The following is a 15,618-nucleotide window of genomic DNA, read 5'->3' as shown; positions in this document are numbered from 1 at the left end:
AGGCATGAGCTACCACGCCTGGCCTCCTCCCTAAATTTTATCTACCTGTTAGTTCTTCGACTAGCAGGCAGATTTCTTTCTTTCCTTTTTTTTTTTTTTAACTGAGTTATGTTGGGATTCAGAGGAATAAAAAAATAATCCAGTAAATTATTAACATTTCTGTAATGAATACTAGAACTGTCTGACTTAGAAATTATAGCTTATGTGATTGAAAAAAATTTTATTTTTTCCACCTTCAGGTAAGCTTAACAGCTTTAGACCAGCCACAATATGATCATTTCTGGTTTGAGGCAGGGAAATTAACTCAAGATTTAGAATTAAGTCAAAAAAAAATCTGGATTTTTTTTTTTTTAATGTTTTGTTTTCTTATGCATATTATAAAACTTTCTCAAAAACTTTATACAGTAAACACACAAAGTATTCAAGTAAGTTAGATAGGAGTTAAATGAAAAGAGCAATGGACTTGAATCAGTGACCTAGATTAGAGTCACTTAACCTTTGAACTTCAGTCTACAGTCTACACATTGAGAGTGATTCTCACCTCACATAGTGGCAAGAATTAGATAATGTACATAAAACACTAAAATTACACACTAATGTAAAGCATTAATGTATAGTTTTTAATTTTGTGATACGAAAAGCTGTAGAAAAGTGAAAGAGTGTTATTTATTGTTTCTGTTGAATTTATAATAGGAGGGGAAACTGGAAGATATCATTGGATAAATAAATCTTAAAGTAATTCAGATGCATGAGAAGCACTGGAATGAACTTCTACTTGCTTGCTTAGTATTTATAATCTTACTGATTTAAACTCTTCTATTTATTATAAGGGAGTATCCTCTGCCTTATGGGAATGCCATGTTATATCAGGAACACAGTTTGCTATATTGTATGTCCAAATATAGGTAATTGCCACTCAGTTATAGTATAAATGCATTGTACTTTCTTTTGCTGTAGAATGGTCTATATGTTGTGTCTTGGGGAAAATAAAGTTGGGAATCTGTATTTTATCACAGCAAGCATTTATTTCATGAAAATAATGTGTACATATTTAGCACCCACAGAACAGATTTGGTAAAATTTATGAATTGCTTTGTAGTATAAAAAATACATACAATGTAAAACAAGAAGGAAAGCGAATTCCATCTGGATTACACTTGTTTACTTGGTAATGATTTAGATTTTGTGAATATTTTATTCCTGATGAGGTACAACTTTATCACATGTTTTTATGAAACTCTTGAGAAGGAACCTGCAAGTACTTTTATCCATTTTTCTGGATATGAGTTTGGGAAGCCCACAGCATCTGCAAGGAAAGATTGAAGTGACCAATAGATATGATCCCTAGCAGAAATACATGAGGGCTGGTAGAAATAATGACATATTCTTTACGTCTTTTTTAGGGTCTGTTCTCCTTTGTGTTAGAAGTATGAAAAGGCAAGAAAAGTTTAAAAGTTGCATGAGTAGAGTGGAAAGTATGTCCGGAACTGTCATGTCATTCACTACAAAGGTGATGAAAATGTTTATAAATCTCTCTATTTAGGAGGAGCTTTCATCTCCTGAAGAAAAATGAAAAGCTACTTAGAGAACTTAGGAACTTGGATTCAAGGCAGTGGTAAGTTGTTGGAAGACTTTCACATAACTAGCAGCTTGCTGCTATTTCTCTGTTTAGAATAATACTGTGAATAATGTTCTAAATAGTGAATAACACTGTACTATTTAGTTATAACTTTCTGAGCAGAAACCGTTTCATTTACCAAAATGAAATAGCAATAATAAAATTTTTTAGAAAAATTTAGGATTGCATTAAAATGTTTGGTATCTTTGGATTGCTTATACCTTTTTTATACATTTCAGAATCACCTTTTGAATTGCAGAAAATTAATGAACCTGTAAAATGTCCTTTGGTTTTTCCTATACTTAGATAAACATTAGTCACATCTCATTAATTAAATCCAATGATTCTGATGGCTTGAGAAACTAGTTTGAAACAAGCTACCCACTGTAACATTAAACAACTACATCTTCCTCTCTTCTTTAAAATTTCTTTATTGAGCCATCTTGTCTTTGTTCACCTTCAGTTTTACAAAAGTCATTTTTTCCCCTATGTGTACTTCTGCTTTCTACCTTCTCTGCCTGTTTTAGGATCTTCTTCAAAAAGTTACCTCCTCTTACCTTGTATTTCTTCTTAATCCTCTTTCCATAAACATGTTTGTTATTTGCCTTTAAACAAAACAAAGCATAAAACAAAACTCTACTTAGTTACTATTCTTTCAAGCTATAGTCCCATTATTAAATTTATGGAAAAATATAATCTTTACTCATTACCTATGTGATTCCTAACTGGTTTTCATTGTTGTTTTTAGCTTTTTTCAGAGTGACCTTTTTAAAAATAATTTTTAATTTACTTGGTCATTACAGAAAATATAAAACAAAAATAATTCATATGTATATACACCTGTTAACATTTGTTTATTTTCATTATTTCTTTTTGGATGGACATGCTTTTTTATATAAAACTGGAATCATAGGATATATACTAAGTTTTTAAAATTTTTATATTGTAGGCATTTCATCAGACATTTAGATATTTCTCCAAAAATAAATAACCATAAATGTGCCAAGTTCTGTGGTTGTTGGACGTTTATTTTTAATTTCTTGCCATAGCATAGATTCCTAGAAATAGAATTATTAGGCCAAAGCATAAAAGCATATTTCAGTCCATTTATGTTGCAAAATTGCTTTCCATTAAGTAATAATTTGTAGTCCCACCAGCATCATGTAAGAACACCTGTATAACTTCAACGTTGCCAACATAAGATATTAATTGCCTTTTCTTAATCTTTATAGCTTGAGAGGCAGATCATGGTTATTTCTTTAACTTACTAGGGAAGTTAATATTTTTCAATTATTTGTATGAAATTTTAATCTGTTTCAAATTATTTTGGTGTCCTTGTTCTATTTTTCTGCTTAGGACTTTTTCCTAATTCTAAGAAGTCTCCCAATGTATTTATATGTGGGGTAAGGATTAAATTTTGTATTAATACTAATTATGGGAGTTTTCCCAGTTGTTTTTATCTTTCAGTTTTCAACAACTTTAGATCTTTTAGCATACAGGTTTTTCATTTTTATGTAGTGATATCTCTCAGTATTTTTCTTTGGATTTCCTCAATTGTTTGTTGTGCTTACAGAGTTCTATCCTGAAATGAGCTAAACATTCTCCTATATTTCCTTCTAGATCTTTATTTGGTTGAGGTGGTAATTATTTGACATTTAATTCTTTATTTCTTCTGGAATACATTTTAATTTATGGAATGATAACTGAAACTAGTTTGAATGTTGGAAAATAGTCAATTTCTATAATTTATTGACTAAACCATACCTTTCCCATTGATTTGATGTTTCCATTATCAAATGTTAAACTGTCTGCTTCAAAGCTGTTTATTTCTATTGATTTGTCTTAGCATTTTTGTGCAAATGTTACATTGTTTCATTATAGCTTTGAATATACTTTAATATCTGGTAGGCCCAGTTTTCTTCCTCACCCTACCCACCACATTATTCTTTTCTTCGATATTCTCACCTATTTATTCTTCCAGATACATGTTAGAATTATATGTTCTTGCTATTTCAGGAAAAAGAAAACCCATTGGTATTTTGACTGGATTTTCAATGCAACTCTCATATGGAAAGAATAGACACCATTATAATCATCATTCTTCCCATCCATAATTATAGTATCTTTTTCATTTGTTTATTTTTTTTTAAGAGGCAGGGTCTTACTCTGTTGCAACAGGCTGGAGTGCAGTGTTGCAACAATAGCTCACTGTAACCTCAAACTCCTGGGCTCAAATGATCCTCCTGCCTCAGCTTTCCAAGTAGCGAGGACTACAGGTGTGTACTACTACCTACTCCCAGCTATTTTTTTTTTTAATTTTTTATAAAGATAGGATCGTGCTATGTTGTCCAAGTTGGTCTCGAAACCCTAGCCTCAGGCAATCCTCCTTCCTTAGCTTCCCACCACTGAGATTGCAGGTATGAGCCACCGTGCCTAGCCTATTTTTCATTTATTCTGAGACCCAGACATTACTTGTGTATCCTAGGCGTACTATTCCTAGACATATTATAATATTGTTTTGTTGCTATTCTGAATAAGATTTTCCCCCCATTATATCTTCTGGGTTTTTCTATTTTTAATATTTATCTTGTAGCCAAATACTTTAGTGAATTCTCTTATTGATTTTTAACATTTATTGTCCTTTCTTAGGTTTGTTGATATATAATCATCATCTGCAGATAATCACCTTTCTCTTAGTTATGCTTGGTTTTGCTTATATCTTACTGTACTGACTAGAACTTGCAGGATAGTGTTAAATAGAATAGTAACAGTGGACATCTTGTCTTTCCTGATTTTAATGGAAACAACTCTTCTCTTTCATCATTAAGGAATATATTACTTATTGGTTTAAACGGATAAATTTTATCATGCTGAGAAACTAAGCTGTTTTCTAGTTTTTATAAGGAAAGGATATTAATGTTATCAAAATTCTTTTCAACATCTATTCAGATTTTTGTATAGTTTTGATTTCTTAATTAATTGGCATTTATCATATTTTAATATCCCTAGATTGCTAATATTAAATAATCTTTGCATTTTGGGGATAAGCCCTGCCTGATCTTTTGACTTCCTACTGTGTTAGATTTACTAGAATTTCATTTTGAGTTAGGGTATAGTCCACCTATTAGCAGATTCTGTAGTTATTTTTGTCCTGTTTCTGTTATGGTTTGGGAACTAAGGTTATATCCAGCCCCATAAAATGAGTATTATCTGTTGCTTCAAATTTTGGAAAAATTAGTAAAATTGTTAATTTTTCTTTCAATTTGTTTTATTCTTATTAGTCTTGTCATGTTTTCTTTTAGCTTTTGAGTCAATGTCATTGCTTTTGGTTTTTATTTTACAAAAATCCATTTCATTGAGGTTTTCAAATAGAGTCATAGAAGTTGGAGGAGAAGAGATTCATGCATGGTGTCATAATTCTCTGTTCATTCCCTTTCTCATTTTAGTTTTGTGGGTTTTTAAAAATTTTCTTGATACAGATAATCTTTTATACTTAGCCTTTTCAAAGAAACAGTTCCTAATTATATTCTGTTATGCTTTGTTTCTAACTCATTAATTTCTGTTTTGTTGTTTCCTTTTTATAAGCTTTGTTTCCTTTTTCTTATGCCTAGAATTGAATTCTTTTTTTGTTAGTTTTATTCTTTATGGTTTAACAATGAAATAATCTTAGGCTGCGTATTTTTTTCCTCAGAGTATAGTTCCTAGTCATCCTTTAAGTCTCAGCTTAAACATCACTTTTTCTGGAAAGCCTTTCCCTAAACTACCTACCCTTCACCTTCCTTCCCAGACTGTGTTTGGATTTCCTTCCATGTGCTTTCCCAGAATCCTGTAACACTTTCTTGTCATTGCATTTATCACATTGCATTATTATAATTACTACTATTGTTTAGCTACTCCATTACTTCTTTCCAAAACATTTATAAGAACTCTCTAAGTAGTCTGTAGGTTCTCAATTCTGACTCTTCCCCCCAAATTTATGTTTGGTACTAAATGGTCAAGTCCTTAGGGGCAGGAATCATATCTCTTGCTGTCTTGCTCACCACAGACCTGCTAGCTTCTACGTCTACTTATCAACTGAAACTGTTTTTCTGAAGGTTAGTATTCTGACCATCAAGTCTAAACTTATTTTAGTTCTCACCAGCTTCATTAATTTATCTAATTAATTAAACTTAATTTAAATTTAATCCAATAAGCATGTTTTAAAATTAGACCAGTTTTATTTTAAGTTTACAAAAAAATTAATGGAAAGTACAGAGTTTGCACATAACCCCACTCCCCCTACACATAGTTTCCCCTATTATTTACATCTTGTATTAGTGTAGTATATTTGTTAAAATTGGTGAACCAATATTGATAGATTATTATTCACTAAAGTCCATAGTTTATATTGGGTCTCACTCTTTGTGTTGTACATTCTGTGGGTTTTGATAAATGTGTAATGACGTGTATCTATCATTAATAGTATCATACAGAATAGTTTCACTGCCCTAAAAATCCTGTATATAATATTTCCTAAAAATTTAATACTATTGTCTATTTTCTCTATAAAGTATTCTTCTCCCCCAACTTCTATGACACTAAAATTACCTAGTTCAACTCCTAATTCTCTAATTATTCCAAGTCTGTCTTCACTGGCTCATCTGCTTCCTGCCCTCATAGCATGGGTATCCCCTCATTGTTCCCTTCTCAGCCCCATTCTTTTTTGTCCTCCTACTTTTATCTCTCAGTTTTCACTCATGAATTTGCAGCTGCCTGTTAACAAATTTTTACCAGCCTCCTTACTATCATTTCCAGGCCACCATTTCTTTCCCAAATCAGATCTTCCTCCTAATCTTCTCATTTATGTTTAGAAGAACCATTTCAGAATGACCCAAATTTGACCATTTCCTTTCCCTTGCCCTTAGGTTTTCATAATCAGGTCAGTTCTTCCTTACTATTATATTTCACCTCTGTGTCTTCGTGCTTTTCCTGCTCCCAGCTCCTTGATTCATGTCTTTATTACTTCTTTCCAAGACAGTTACAACACCTAAGTACTCTGTGTACTCTCATCTCCTGACTGTTTCCCATTTAGACAATCCTCACCACCAAAATCATCTTTCTAAAGTAAAAATTTAATGTAAACAAGAACACTCCTTAATGACTCCTTAATGCCTGACCAGGCTCTTTAGTCTAGAACTCAGGCCATACCAGCCATCTTGGCTACTCACAGTTTCTTTAATTTACTTTATGCCTTTTTGTTTCTTGGCTCCTGCTAACCTACCTCCATTCTCATACATACCTTGAATATAGGGGGAACATCTTCCTTGAGGCAGCATAGTTTTGGGGGGATTTCTTGTTACACAACATCAAGTGAATGCATGACATTTTTTTTTTTTTGCTTTTTTTTTTTGAAGAATTAATTTTAAACAAAGAAAACAACATATTAATAGTTTTTTTCCGTAATACAATGGGCTCAAATAAAAATTTATTCTAATTTCATGACAATAAGACAACTTTTGAGTTTCTTTCTGAAGCCAGGAAACCTGTAAACAAACCTGATTATTTGTCTGGAAGACTAGGGAGGAAGAAAAATGAAAGATTACTTTGTTTATAGACTTATCTCATTAGACCATTTAATAGATCCTTTATTTTCTTTGACTAGACTAATTGATTCCTGTTCCTCATGGTTGAACCACCAGATTTTTAAATTTCGAATCTCAAAAGATATGTGTTATTAAGTTATTGCAAAGTATATACAGGGATTCAGAAGTGCTTATAACTTGACAGATATCACTGTGTATTTTCCAGTAGTAACTTAATATTTTGCCGTAGTGTACATACGCTTATAGAATATTTGTAGTTGCAAGTTCACTAACTTTAATTATTTGTTCTAATAGATTTGCCTCATTATTCACTTTTGTGGTAGATATTAATCTAATGGCAATATAACAAACATTTTAGCAGCTGTAGTTAGTAGAAAAATAAGAAAGAATGAGGAAAGATTAAAATTTGGCATAAAAGGCAGCTGAACTCTGCTTCTCTTTTTTACATTTTAAAAATTTATGTTCTATCTTTTTCCTATGTGGTACATACACTTCTCTCAACTTTTAGGTTTATGTAGTGTTAGGTGAACATTTCTATCCAACTTTTCCCAGTTTTATAAATTCTGATTTATAATTTCTGATTGGTAACACTTGACTTAGAAAAGTGAGAATACTGAGAAGTTCCCTTTTTTCTAGTATTAGAATTTACACATTATAGATTATGCTTTCAAGCTAAATTTTTAATAGTTTTACTGAGACATAATTCACATAAAATAAAATTCACTCATTTAAAGTGTACATATTTTTAATATATTCACAAGGTTATACAACTGTCACTACAGTCTAAGAGTATTTTAGTCACTTTAAAAGGAAACCCAGTACTCATTACCTGTTACTCCTCATTCTCCCCAGACACCACTCCCTACCCCCAGCCCTAGACTACACGAATCTACTTCCTGTCTCTGTAGATTTGCCTATTCTAGACATTTTATATAAATAGAATCAAACAATATGTGGTCTTTTGTGGAGGCTTCTTTAACTTACCATAGTGATTTCAGAGTTTGTTCATGTTGCAGCATGTCTTTACTTCATTTCTTTTATTATCAAATAATATTCCATTATATGGATATACTACATTTTGTTTATCGATTCATCAGTTGATGGGCGTTTGGGTTGGTTTCACTTTTTGGCTATCATGAATAATGCTGCTGTGAACATTCATATACAGTTTTTTGTGTGGACATGTTTTCAGTTCCCTGATCATATACCTAGGATTGGAATTGCTGGATGATGTGATAACTCTCTGTTTAACATTTGGAGGAACTGCCAAACTGTTTTATACAGCAGCTGCACCATTTTACTTTCCCACCAACAACGTATGAGTGTACCAAATTCTCCACATCCTAGCCAACACTTATTATTGTCGTTGGTCTTTTTTATTATATTCATCTTGGTAGATGTGAAGTGGTATGTCATTGTGATTTTGATTTGTATTTCCTAATAACATGATATTGAGCATTTTTCAGTACTAATTGGCCATTTGTTGATCTTCTTTGGAAAAATGTCTATTTAAATCTTTATTGGTTAAATAGTATTCCCCTTAAAATTTCATGTTCACCCAGAACCTCAATGTAATTTTGAAATGGGTTTGCAAATAAAATTAGTCAAGAGGAGGGCATACTGCATTAGCTTCAACCCTAAATCTGATGACTGATCTCCTTAAAAGAAGGCCATGTGAAGACACACAGACATACGCACACAGAGGGAAGATGGCCATGTGAATATGGAAGCAAATCTTGTAGTGATAGGGCTATAAGCCAAGGAATGTTTGAGACTGTTGGCAACCACTAAAGCTAGGAAGAGATGAGGGAAGGATTCTCCCCTAGAGCCTTTGGAGGGAGCATGGCCTTGTCAGCACCTTGATGTCTGACTTTTAGCATCCAGCACCCGTGAGAGAATAAATTTCTGTTGTTGAAAGCCACCTAGTTTGTGTAATTTGTTACAGAAGCCCTAGGAAACTAATACAAAATTCTTTGCCCATTTTAAAAATTGGGTTATCTTTTTACTATTAAGTTGTAAGAGTTTTTTTATACATTTCTGGATACAAGTTTGATATGTATGATTTGCAAATATTTTTTCTTCTTCTGTAGATTGTCATTTCACTTTCTTGATGCTATCATCTGTAGCACAAAAATTTCTAATTTTGATAAAGTCCAGTTTACCTATTTTTTCTTTTGTTACTTAGGCTTTTTGTGCTGTCTTTAAGAAGACCTTGCCTAATACAAGGTCCTATTTTTTCTAAGACTTTTATAGTTTTAGTGCTTATGTTTTAGATTTGTGATCCATTTGTATATGTATATGTATATTGTATAAGAGTCCAGACTTCTTTTGCTTGTAGCTATCTAGTTGTCCGAGCACCATTTGTTGAAGAAGCTATTCTTTTCCCCCATTGAGTTGTCTTGGTGCCATTATCAAAAAGCAATTGACCATAAACATAAGAGTTTATTTCCGAAAGCATGATTCTGTTCCACTGACCTATTTGTTCTTTTGCCAATACTACAGTGCCTTGATTACCTTTGCATAGCAAGTTTTGAAATTGAGAAGTATGAGTCTTCCAAGTCTATTCTTCTTTTTCAGGATTGTTTTGGCCATTTTGAGTCTGCTGCATTTTCCTATGAATTTTAGGATCAGCTTGTCAATTTCTACAAAAAGCAGCTGGGATTTTGGTAGGGATTCTATTAATTCTGTAGATCAATTTAGGAAATACTGTCATCTTAACAATATTAAGTCTTTCAGTCCGTGAACATGAGGGGTTTTTTTGGTTTTTTATTTTGTTTGTTTTAGGCTTTAATTTCTTTCAACAGTGTTTTGTGGTTTTCAGGGTATAAGTTTTATTATGCTTCTTGGTAATTTATACCCAAGTATTATTATTTTTATTGCTATTATAAAAGGAATTGTTTTACATTTGGTTTTGGATTATTACTAGTGTAGAGAAATGCAATTAATTTTTGTATATTGATCTTGTATCCTGCTGAATAATAACCTTCCTGAACTTGTTTCTTAGCTCTAATGGCTTTTTAGTGGATTCCTTTGGATTTTCTATATACAAAATCATCTCATTTATAAGTGGAATATTTTTACTTCTTCTTTTCCAATCATATTACTAAGTCAAAGTCTTTACTTATAGATCTATTCAGATATTCTACTTCTTAAGGTTTTAGAAATTTGTGTCTTTCTAGGAATTTGTTCATTTAACCTAATTTATCTAATTTGTTGGCATATAATTGTTCATAGCATTCCCTTATAATCCTTTTTATGTCTGTAAGGTATATAGTGATGTCCCTTCTTCCATTCCTAATTTTAGTAATTTGAGTCATTTTTTTTCTTGCTCAGTCTAGCAAAGGTTGTCAATTTTGTTGATCATCTCAAAGAAGCAACTTTTGGTTTCATTGATTTTTCTCTATGCTCTACTTCATTTATTTCCACTCTGGTCTTTATTATTTCCTTCCTTATGCTTGCCTTTTTTTATTTTTTTAAGAGACAGGGTCTCACTCTGTGCCCAGGCTAGAGTGCAGTGACACAATCATAGCTCACTGCAGCGCCTCAAACTCCTGGGCTCAAGCAATCCTCCTGCCTCAGCCTCCCAAGTCGCTGGCACTACAGGCATGAACCACCATGCCTGGCTTCTTTTGCTTGCTCTGAGTTTAGTTGCTCTTCTTTTTCTATTTTCTTAAGGTGGAAGGTTTGGTTATTGGTATGAAAGCTTTTCTTTCTTAAAATAGGCATTTAGATCTGTAAATTTCCTAATGAGCACTGCTTACCTGCATGCCATCAGTTTTGGTATATTGTATTTTTATTTTCACTCATCTCTATTTTCTATTTTCCATTGAGATTATTCTTTGACCCATTGGTTATTTGGGAGTGTGTTGCTTCATTTACATACATTTGTGAATTTCCCAAATTTTCTCTAATTGATTTCTACTTTAATTCCATTGTGGATAGAAAATATACCTTGCATGATTTCAATCCTTTTAATTTTTTAAGGGTTATTTTATAGCCTCCACATAGTCTGTCCTGAAAGAGATGTCATGTATGCTTAAGAAGAATGAATTTTCTGCTACTATACGGTAGAGTGTTCTAGAGATGTCTGTTCAGTCTAGTTGGCTTATGCTGTTGTTCAAGTCTTCCATTTCCTTTAATATTTTCTAGATATTCTGTCGATTATTGAAAATGGGATATTAAAGTCTCAAGCTATTATTGTGGAAATGTCTATTTCTGCCTTCAATTCTATCTTGGTTTTTTTTTTTTTTTTTTTTTGAGACAGAGTCTCACTTTGTTGCCCGGGCTAGAGTGAGTGCCATGGCGTCAGCCTAGCTCACAGCAACCTCAAACTCCTGGGCTCAAGCGATCCTACTGCCTCAGCCTCCCGAGTAGCTAGGACTACAGGCATGTACCACCATGCCCGGCTAATTTTTTCTATATATATTTTAGTTGTCCATATAATTTCTTTCTATTTTTAGTAGAGATGGGGTCTCGCTCTTGCTCAGGCTGGTCTCGAACTCCTGACCTTGAGCGATCCACCCGCCTCGGCCTCCCAGAGTGCTAGGATTACAGGCGTGAGCTACCATGCCCGGCCCTATCTTGGTTTTGTATCATCTATTTTGGGGCTCTGTTGTTAGATGCATATATATGTGTTTGTAATTTTTATATCTTCCTGTTAGATTGACCTTTTGTCATGAATTGTATCTCTTTATCTCTAACATTTTTTTGTTTTTAAGTCTAATATTACTCTAGCTCTCCTAGATTTTGTTTGTATGGTATTATTTTCCATTCCTTTGACTTTCAACTTTCCATCTTTGAATCAAAAATACATTGATGGTGGTTGTTGTAGGTTTAGTCATTTGTTATTTTCTAGCGACTTAGCTTCCGCACAGTACGTAGCCTCTAATCTCCCTGCTCAGATTTTTAAAAAATGTTTTTTAGCCTGGTTATTTAGGGTTCTTCCTTGATTTGATGTCCCCTACTTACTGACCAAAGTTTGTGCTTTAGTCCCCTTAGCCAGTTAGATTTATATTGTTTACTATTGGATATGTGTGCCTTTTAGGCTGCGGTCACAGTTCAGAGTGTTTCTATCTCCTACATTCACCCGTATATTAATAGCTTGAAGGCTCACTCTCTGACCGCCACAAAGAGGGTACAGTCTTAGGCATGCACAGGTTTTCATACTACCGGGAATTACTAGATGTTATTTTTAAGTCTCGGCTTCTTAGGAATTGACCCTGAGTTCAAATAGGGTATTATTCAGTGCCAATGAGGCTTTACCTTGTGTTGATGGTAGGTCTCTATGTGACTTTGGGGATGCTTTCATGTCTGTCCTACATCTTACTCTAATTGTTCCTGACAGGTTGTAGCCTAGTGCATGTACACAGGCTATGTGACCTTCACAATTGACTGTGATCCCAAGAAGGGCTCTTCTTTGCTGTCCCTTTTCCTCATTCTCTCTAGTAAACTTCTGGCTGCTTTGCTCTTTTGGTAAAAGGTAGTCCCCTGAGGTAGAACTGCTGCAGAGTTCTTTGTCCTTATTACCTGCCTTTCACCCTGGGCAGAACCTGTCTGTTACTATACCTGAGATGGGGTCAGGGACCAGCTTTTCCTGGAGTGACACCCTCACTCTTTAAGTGGACGCTTGGGAGGGGTTGGTAGTCCCTGGTCTTCTCAGCTTGTTCTTCCTAGTAGAATCTCCACACTGTGAGCAAGTTGGAATGGGGAAGATTGGGACCATCCAGCCTTTCATGCTTGGAGATTCTTCTGTAAGAGAGGGGCTAAATGAGGGAAGGGAGATCTGGTCTTCTCAGCCACACTTATCTGGAATAGAGCTGCTGTAATACAGGGCTGGGGAAGAATGAGAAATATCTACAGTAACCTGCCTCTTCCAGGGTGAAACCACAGCCCTAGACTGGGAACTGGAAGAGAAAGCGAGCCTCTATCTTCTAGGCCTGAGTAGAATGCCCTGAGTAGAACTTTGGCAACATAGTGCTGATGGGGTAGGGTAAGGGAGCAGTTTGCGACTCATATGTTGAAAACTCTATTTCTACCAAGATTTAGTAAATTTTCTTGAATGAATGTTTCCCCATTTGCTGTATGACTTTAGGACAATATCCAGAGACGTTAAATGGCATTCATTTTCAACAGTCAAGTCACATTTTACTTAGGAGAAAGGCCACATAGATCTTTATTCTGTAATTCCAGAAGTCTCCCTCACCCCCAAATTATATTTTACTACTTACACTAGATTATCCTACTGACACATTGGGCATGCTGAAAGTTTGTCTATGTGTTTACCACCTAGAGTAAAATATTCCCATTATTGAAAGCAGCTAAAACACCCTTCTTAGTGATACCGAAACCCACAATCATGATTTGGCAATTTCTTCAAGATATACTGGAAAATACAGTCGTCAGACTAAATTTTTTAAAATAACTTTAATTCTTATTTACTTGTTGGTTGTGGTTTGTTTTTTTAATTCCTACATGGTATAGCAGTGAAAACTTTACTTCTGTTCATAAAGTTTGTTAACCCATGCTTTGTTAAATCAACCTACACCAAACGTAGTATGTTCTAATTAACTTGGAAAGCCAAATTTCAAACTAGAAATTTGCTTTTATGAACTTTTAAATTTATAAAAAACTAAAAATATCTAAGAACTTGGCAATTACTCCATACAGTTTTATGTTTAAATGATGTTTCTGTCAGCAACCGGACCACATATATGATGGTGATCCTGTAAGATTATAATACCTTATTTTTACCATACCTTTTGTGTGTTTAGCTACATAAATACTTACTATATCATTTGTTACAATTGCCTACAGTATTCAGCACAGTAACGTGCTATATAGGTTTGTAGCCTAGGATACAGTAGGCTATGCCGTATAGGTTTGTGTAGGCACACTCTATGATATTCACACAACAGAATGCCTAACATGTTTCTCAGAACATATCCTTGTTCTTAAGTGACACATGACTGTATACAATTCTTTTTCTGTATTGTAAGTACTCTGAAGGAACACATCATTTCTCGCTCATCTCTATACTCCCATTTATTTAACCCTGGGATTCAGTCACATTGTACAACACACAGCTCTTCAGATGTTTTATGCATTCACACCTATGTGTCTGTCCTTCTTCATACTCTTTTTCTTCATTTATCAAATCTTTCTTACCTTCACCTAACTCAATATTATCTTATTTTTTAAGTTTCTTTTGTTTCTACAGTCAGAATTATATCTTTCTTCTGTTCCAATGGCAATTTTGTAACTTTTATAATTTTTTACTTGTATTTATTTGTCTCCTCTAGACGATAAGATTTAAGTCTTTTTATCTTTTTATTGCCACATACTTTGTACATAGAACTTAATTATTGGGTGAATGAATGTATAAATTAATGATTAAATGAATGGTATAATCTTGTTTTACAGCCGAGAGACACACAAGATTGCAGTATTTTATGTTGCTGAAGGACAAGAGGACAAACACTCCATTCTCACCAATACAGGAGGAAGTCAAGCTTATGAGGATTTTGTAGCTGGTCTTGGTTGGGAGGTATTGTTTTTAAATATTTGAAATATCATTTTATTTCTGTTTGGAAACAGAGGTTTTTTTTTTCCTTTCTAGTTTATTTTAGGAACATTATTTTAGGAGATACAACAACTTAACAATGGGTTTGTCATTGTTTCTGCATTACATCTCATCTACAAATATAGCAACAGTTGGTAGTTTGAAAGGAAGGATGTTTCATAAGACAATATATTGTCAAAGAGTACTAAACTCATAGGTTTACGAGATCTAGATTTTCCTTACAGCTGTGACCACTAGACGGTGTTCTTTAAACTGAGACCTTAGGGCTAAACTAAAGGTTTCCAGGGTCACATAGGCCCACTTAGTTTGGAGAAAATTAGCCTCCAGGTCCTCAACTTTACTAAATGCCAGTGAACCCTTCTACAGTCTCTTGCCTCCCCTTTTCTGTTCTTTACTTTGTTAAAAGAAAGGCTACTTACCCACCCCAAATCCTACATTGTCCCAGAGGGGTTTGGCACCAATAAAAGAAATAATCCAAGAGGGTTTACTTTTAAGAGCAAGTCCCTGAGAGCAAAGCAAGAAATATTAAAAGATATTTTACTTTATATGTCCTGGCAACCAACTCATGCCAAGGTTCCTGTACCATATCTGTATTTCTTAGAATTATAACTCAGAAGCTAGGTATTTGTCATAGGAGTTTGTAGTAATATGTTTATTTGAATTGAAAAATGAAGGGCCGGGCGTGGTGGCTCACGCCTGTAATCCTAGCACTCTGGGAGGCCGAGGTGGGCGGATCGTTTGAGCTCAGGAGTTCGAGACCAGCCTGAGCAAGAGCGAGACCCCATCTCTACCAAAAATAGAAAGAAATTATATGGACAGTTAAAAATATATATAGAAAA

General features: G+C 33.9%; 1 protein-coding gene across 12 annotated transcripts in view; it reads left to right on the top strand.

Annotated features, from left to right (window-relative positions):
• The window catches only part of RALGAPA1 (Ral GTPase activating protein catalytic subunit alpha 1), a 233,165-nt gene that overhangs the window by 156,342 nt on the left and 61,205 nt on the right, over positions 1-15,618 (top strand). For all 12 annotated transcript variants that reach the window (XM_069464243.1, XM_069464240.1, XM_069464265.1 and 9 more), the window contains 2 exons: positions 1,544-1,615; positions 14,620-14,743. In XM_069464243.1, coding sequence (XP_069320344.1) covers positions 1,544-1,615; positions 14,620-14,743 — 196 coding nt within the window. The remainder of the gene's footprint in view (positions 1-1,543; positions 1,616-14,619; positions 14,744-15,618) is intronic.

Source organism: Eulemur rufifrons, chromosome 2, assembly GCF_041146395.1.
Source record: "Eulemur rufifrons isolate Redbay chromosome 2, OSU_ERuf_1, whole genome shotgun sequence".
Taxonomy (NCBI): domain Eukaryota; kingdom Metazoa; phylum Chordata; class Mammalia; order Primates; family Lemuridae; genus Eulemur; species Eulemur rufifrons.
This window is presented reverse-complemented; position numbering and strand designations above follow the sequence as displayed.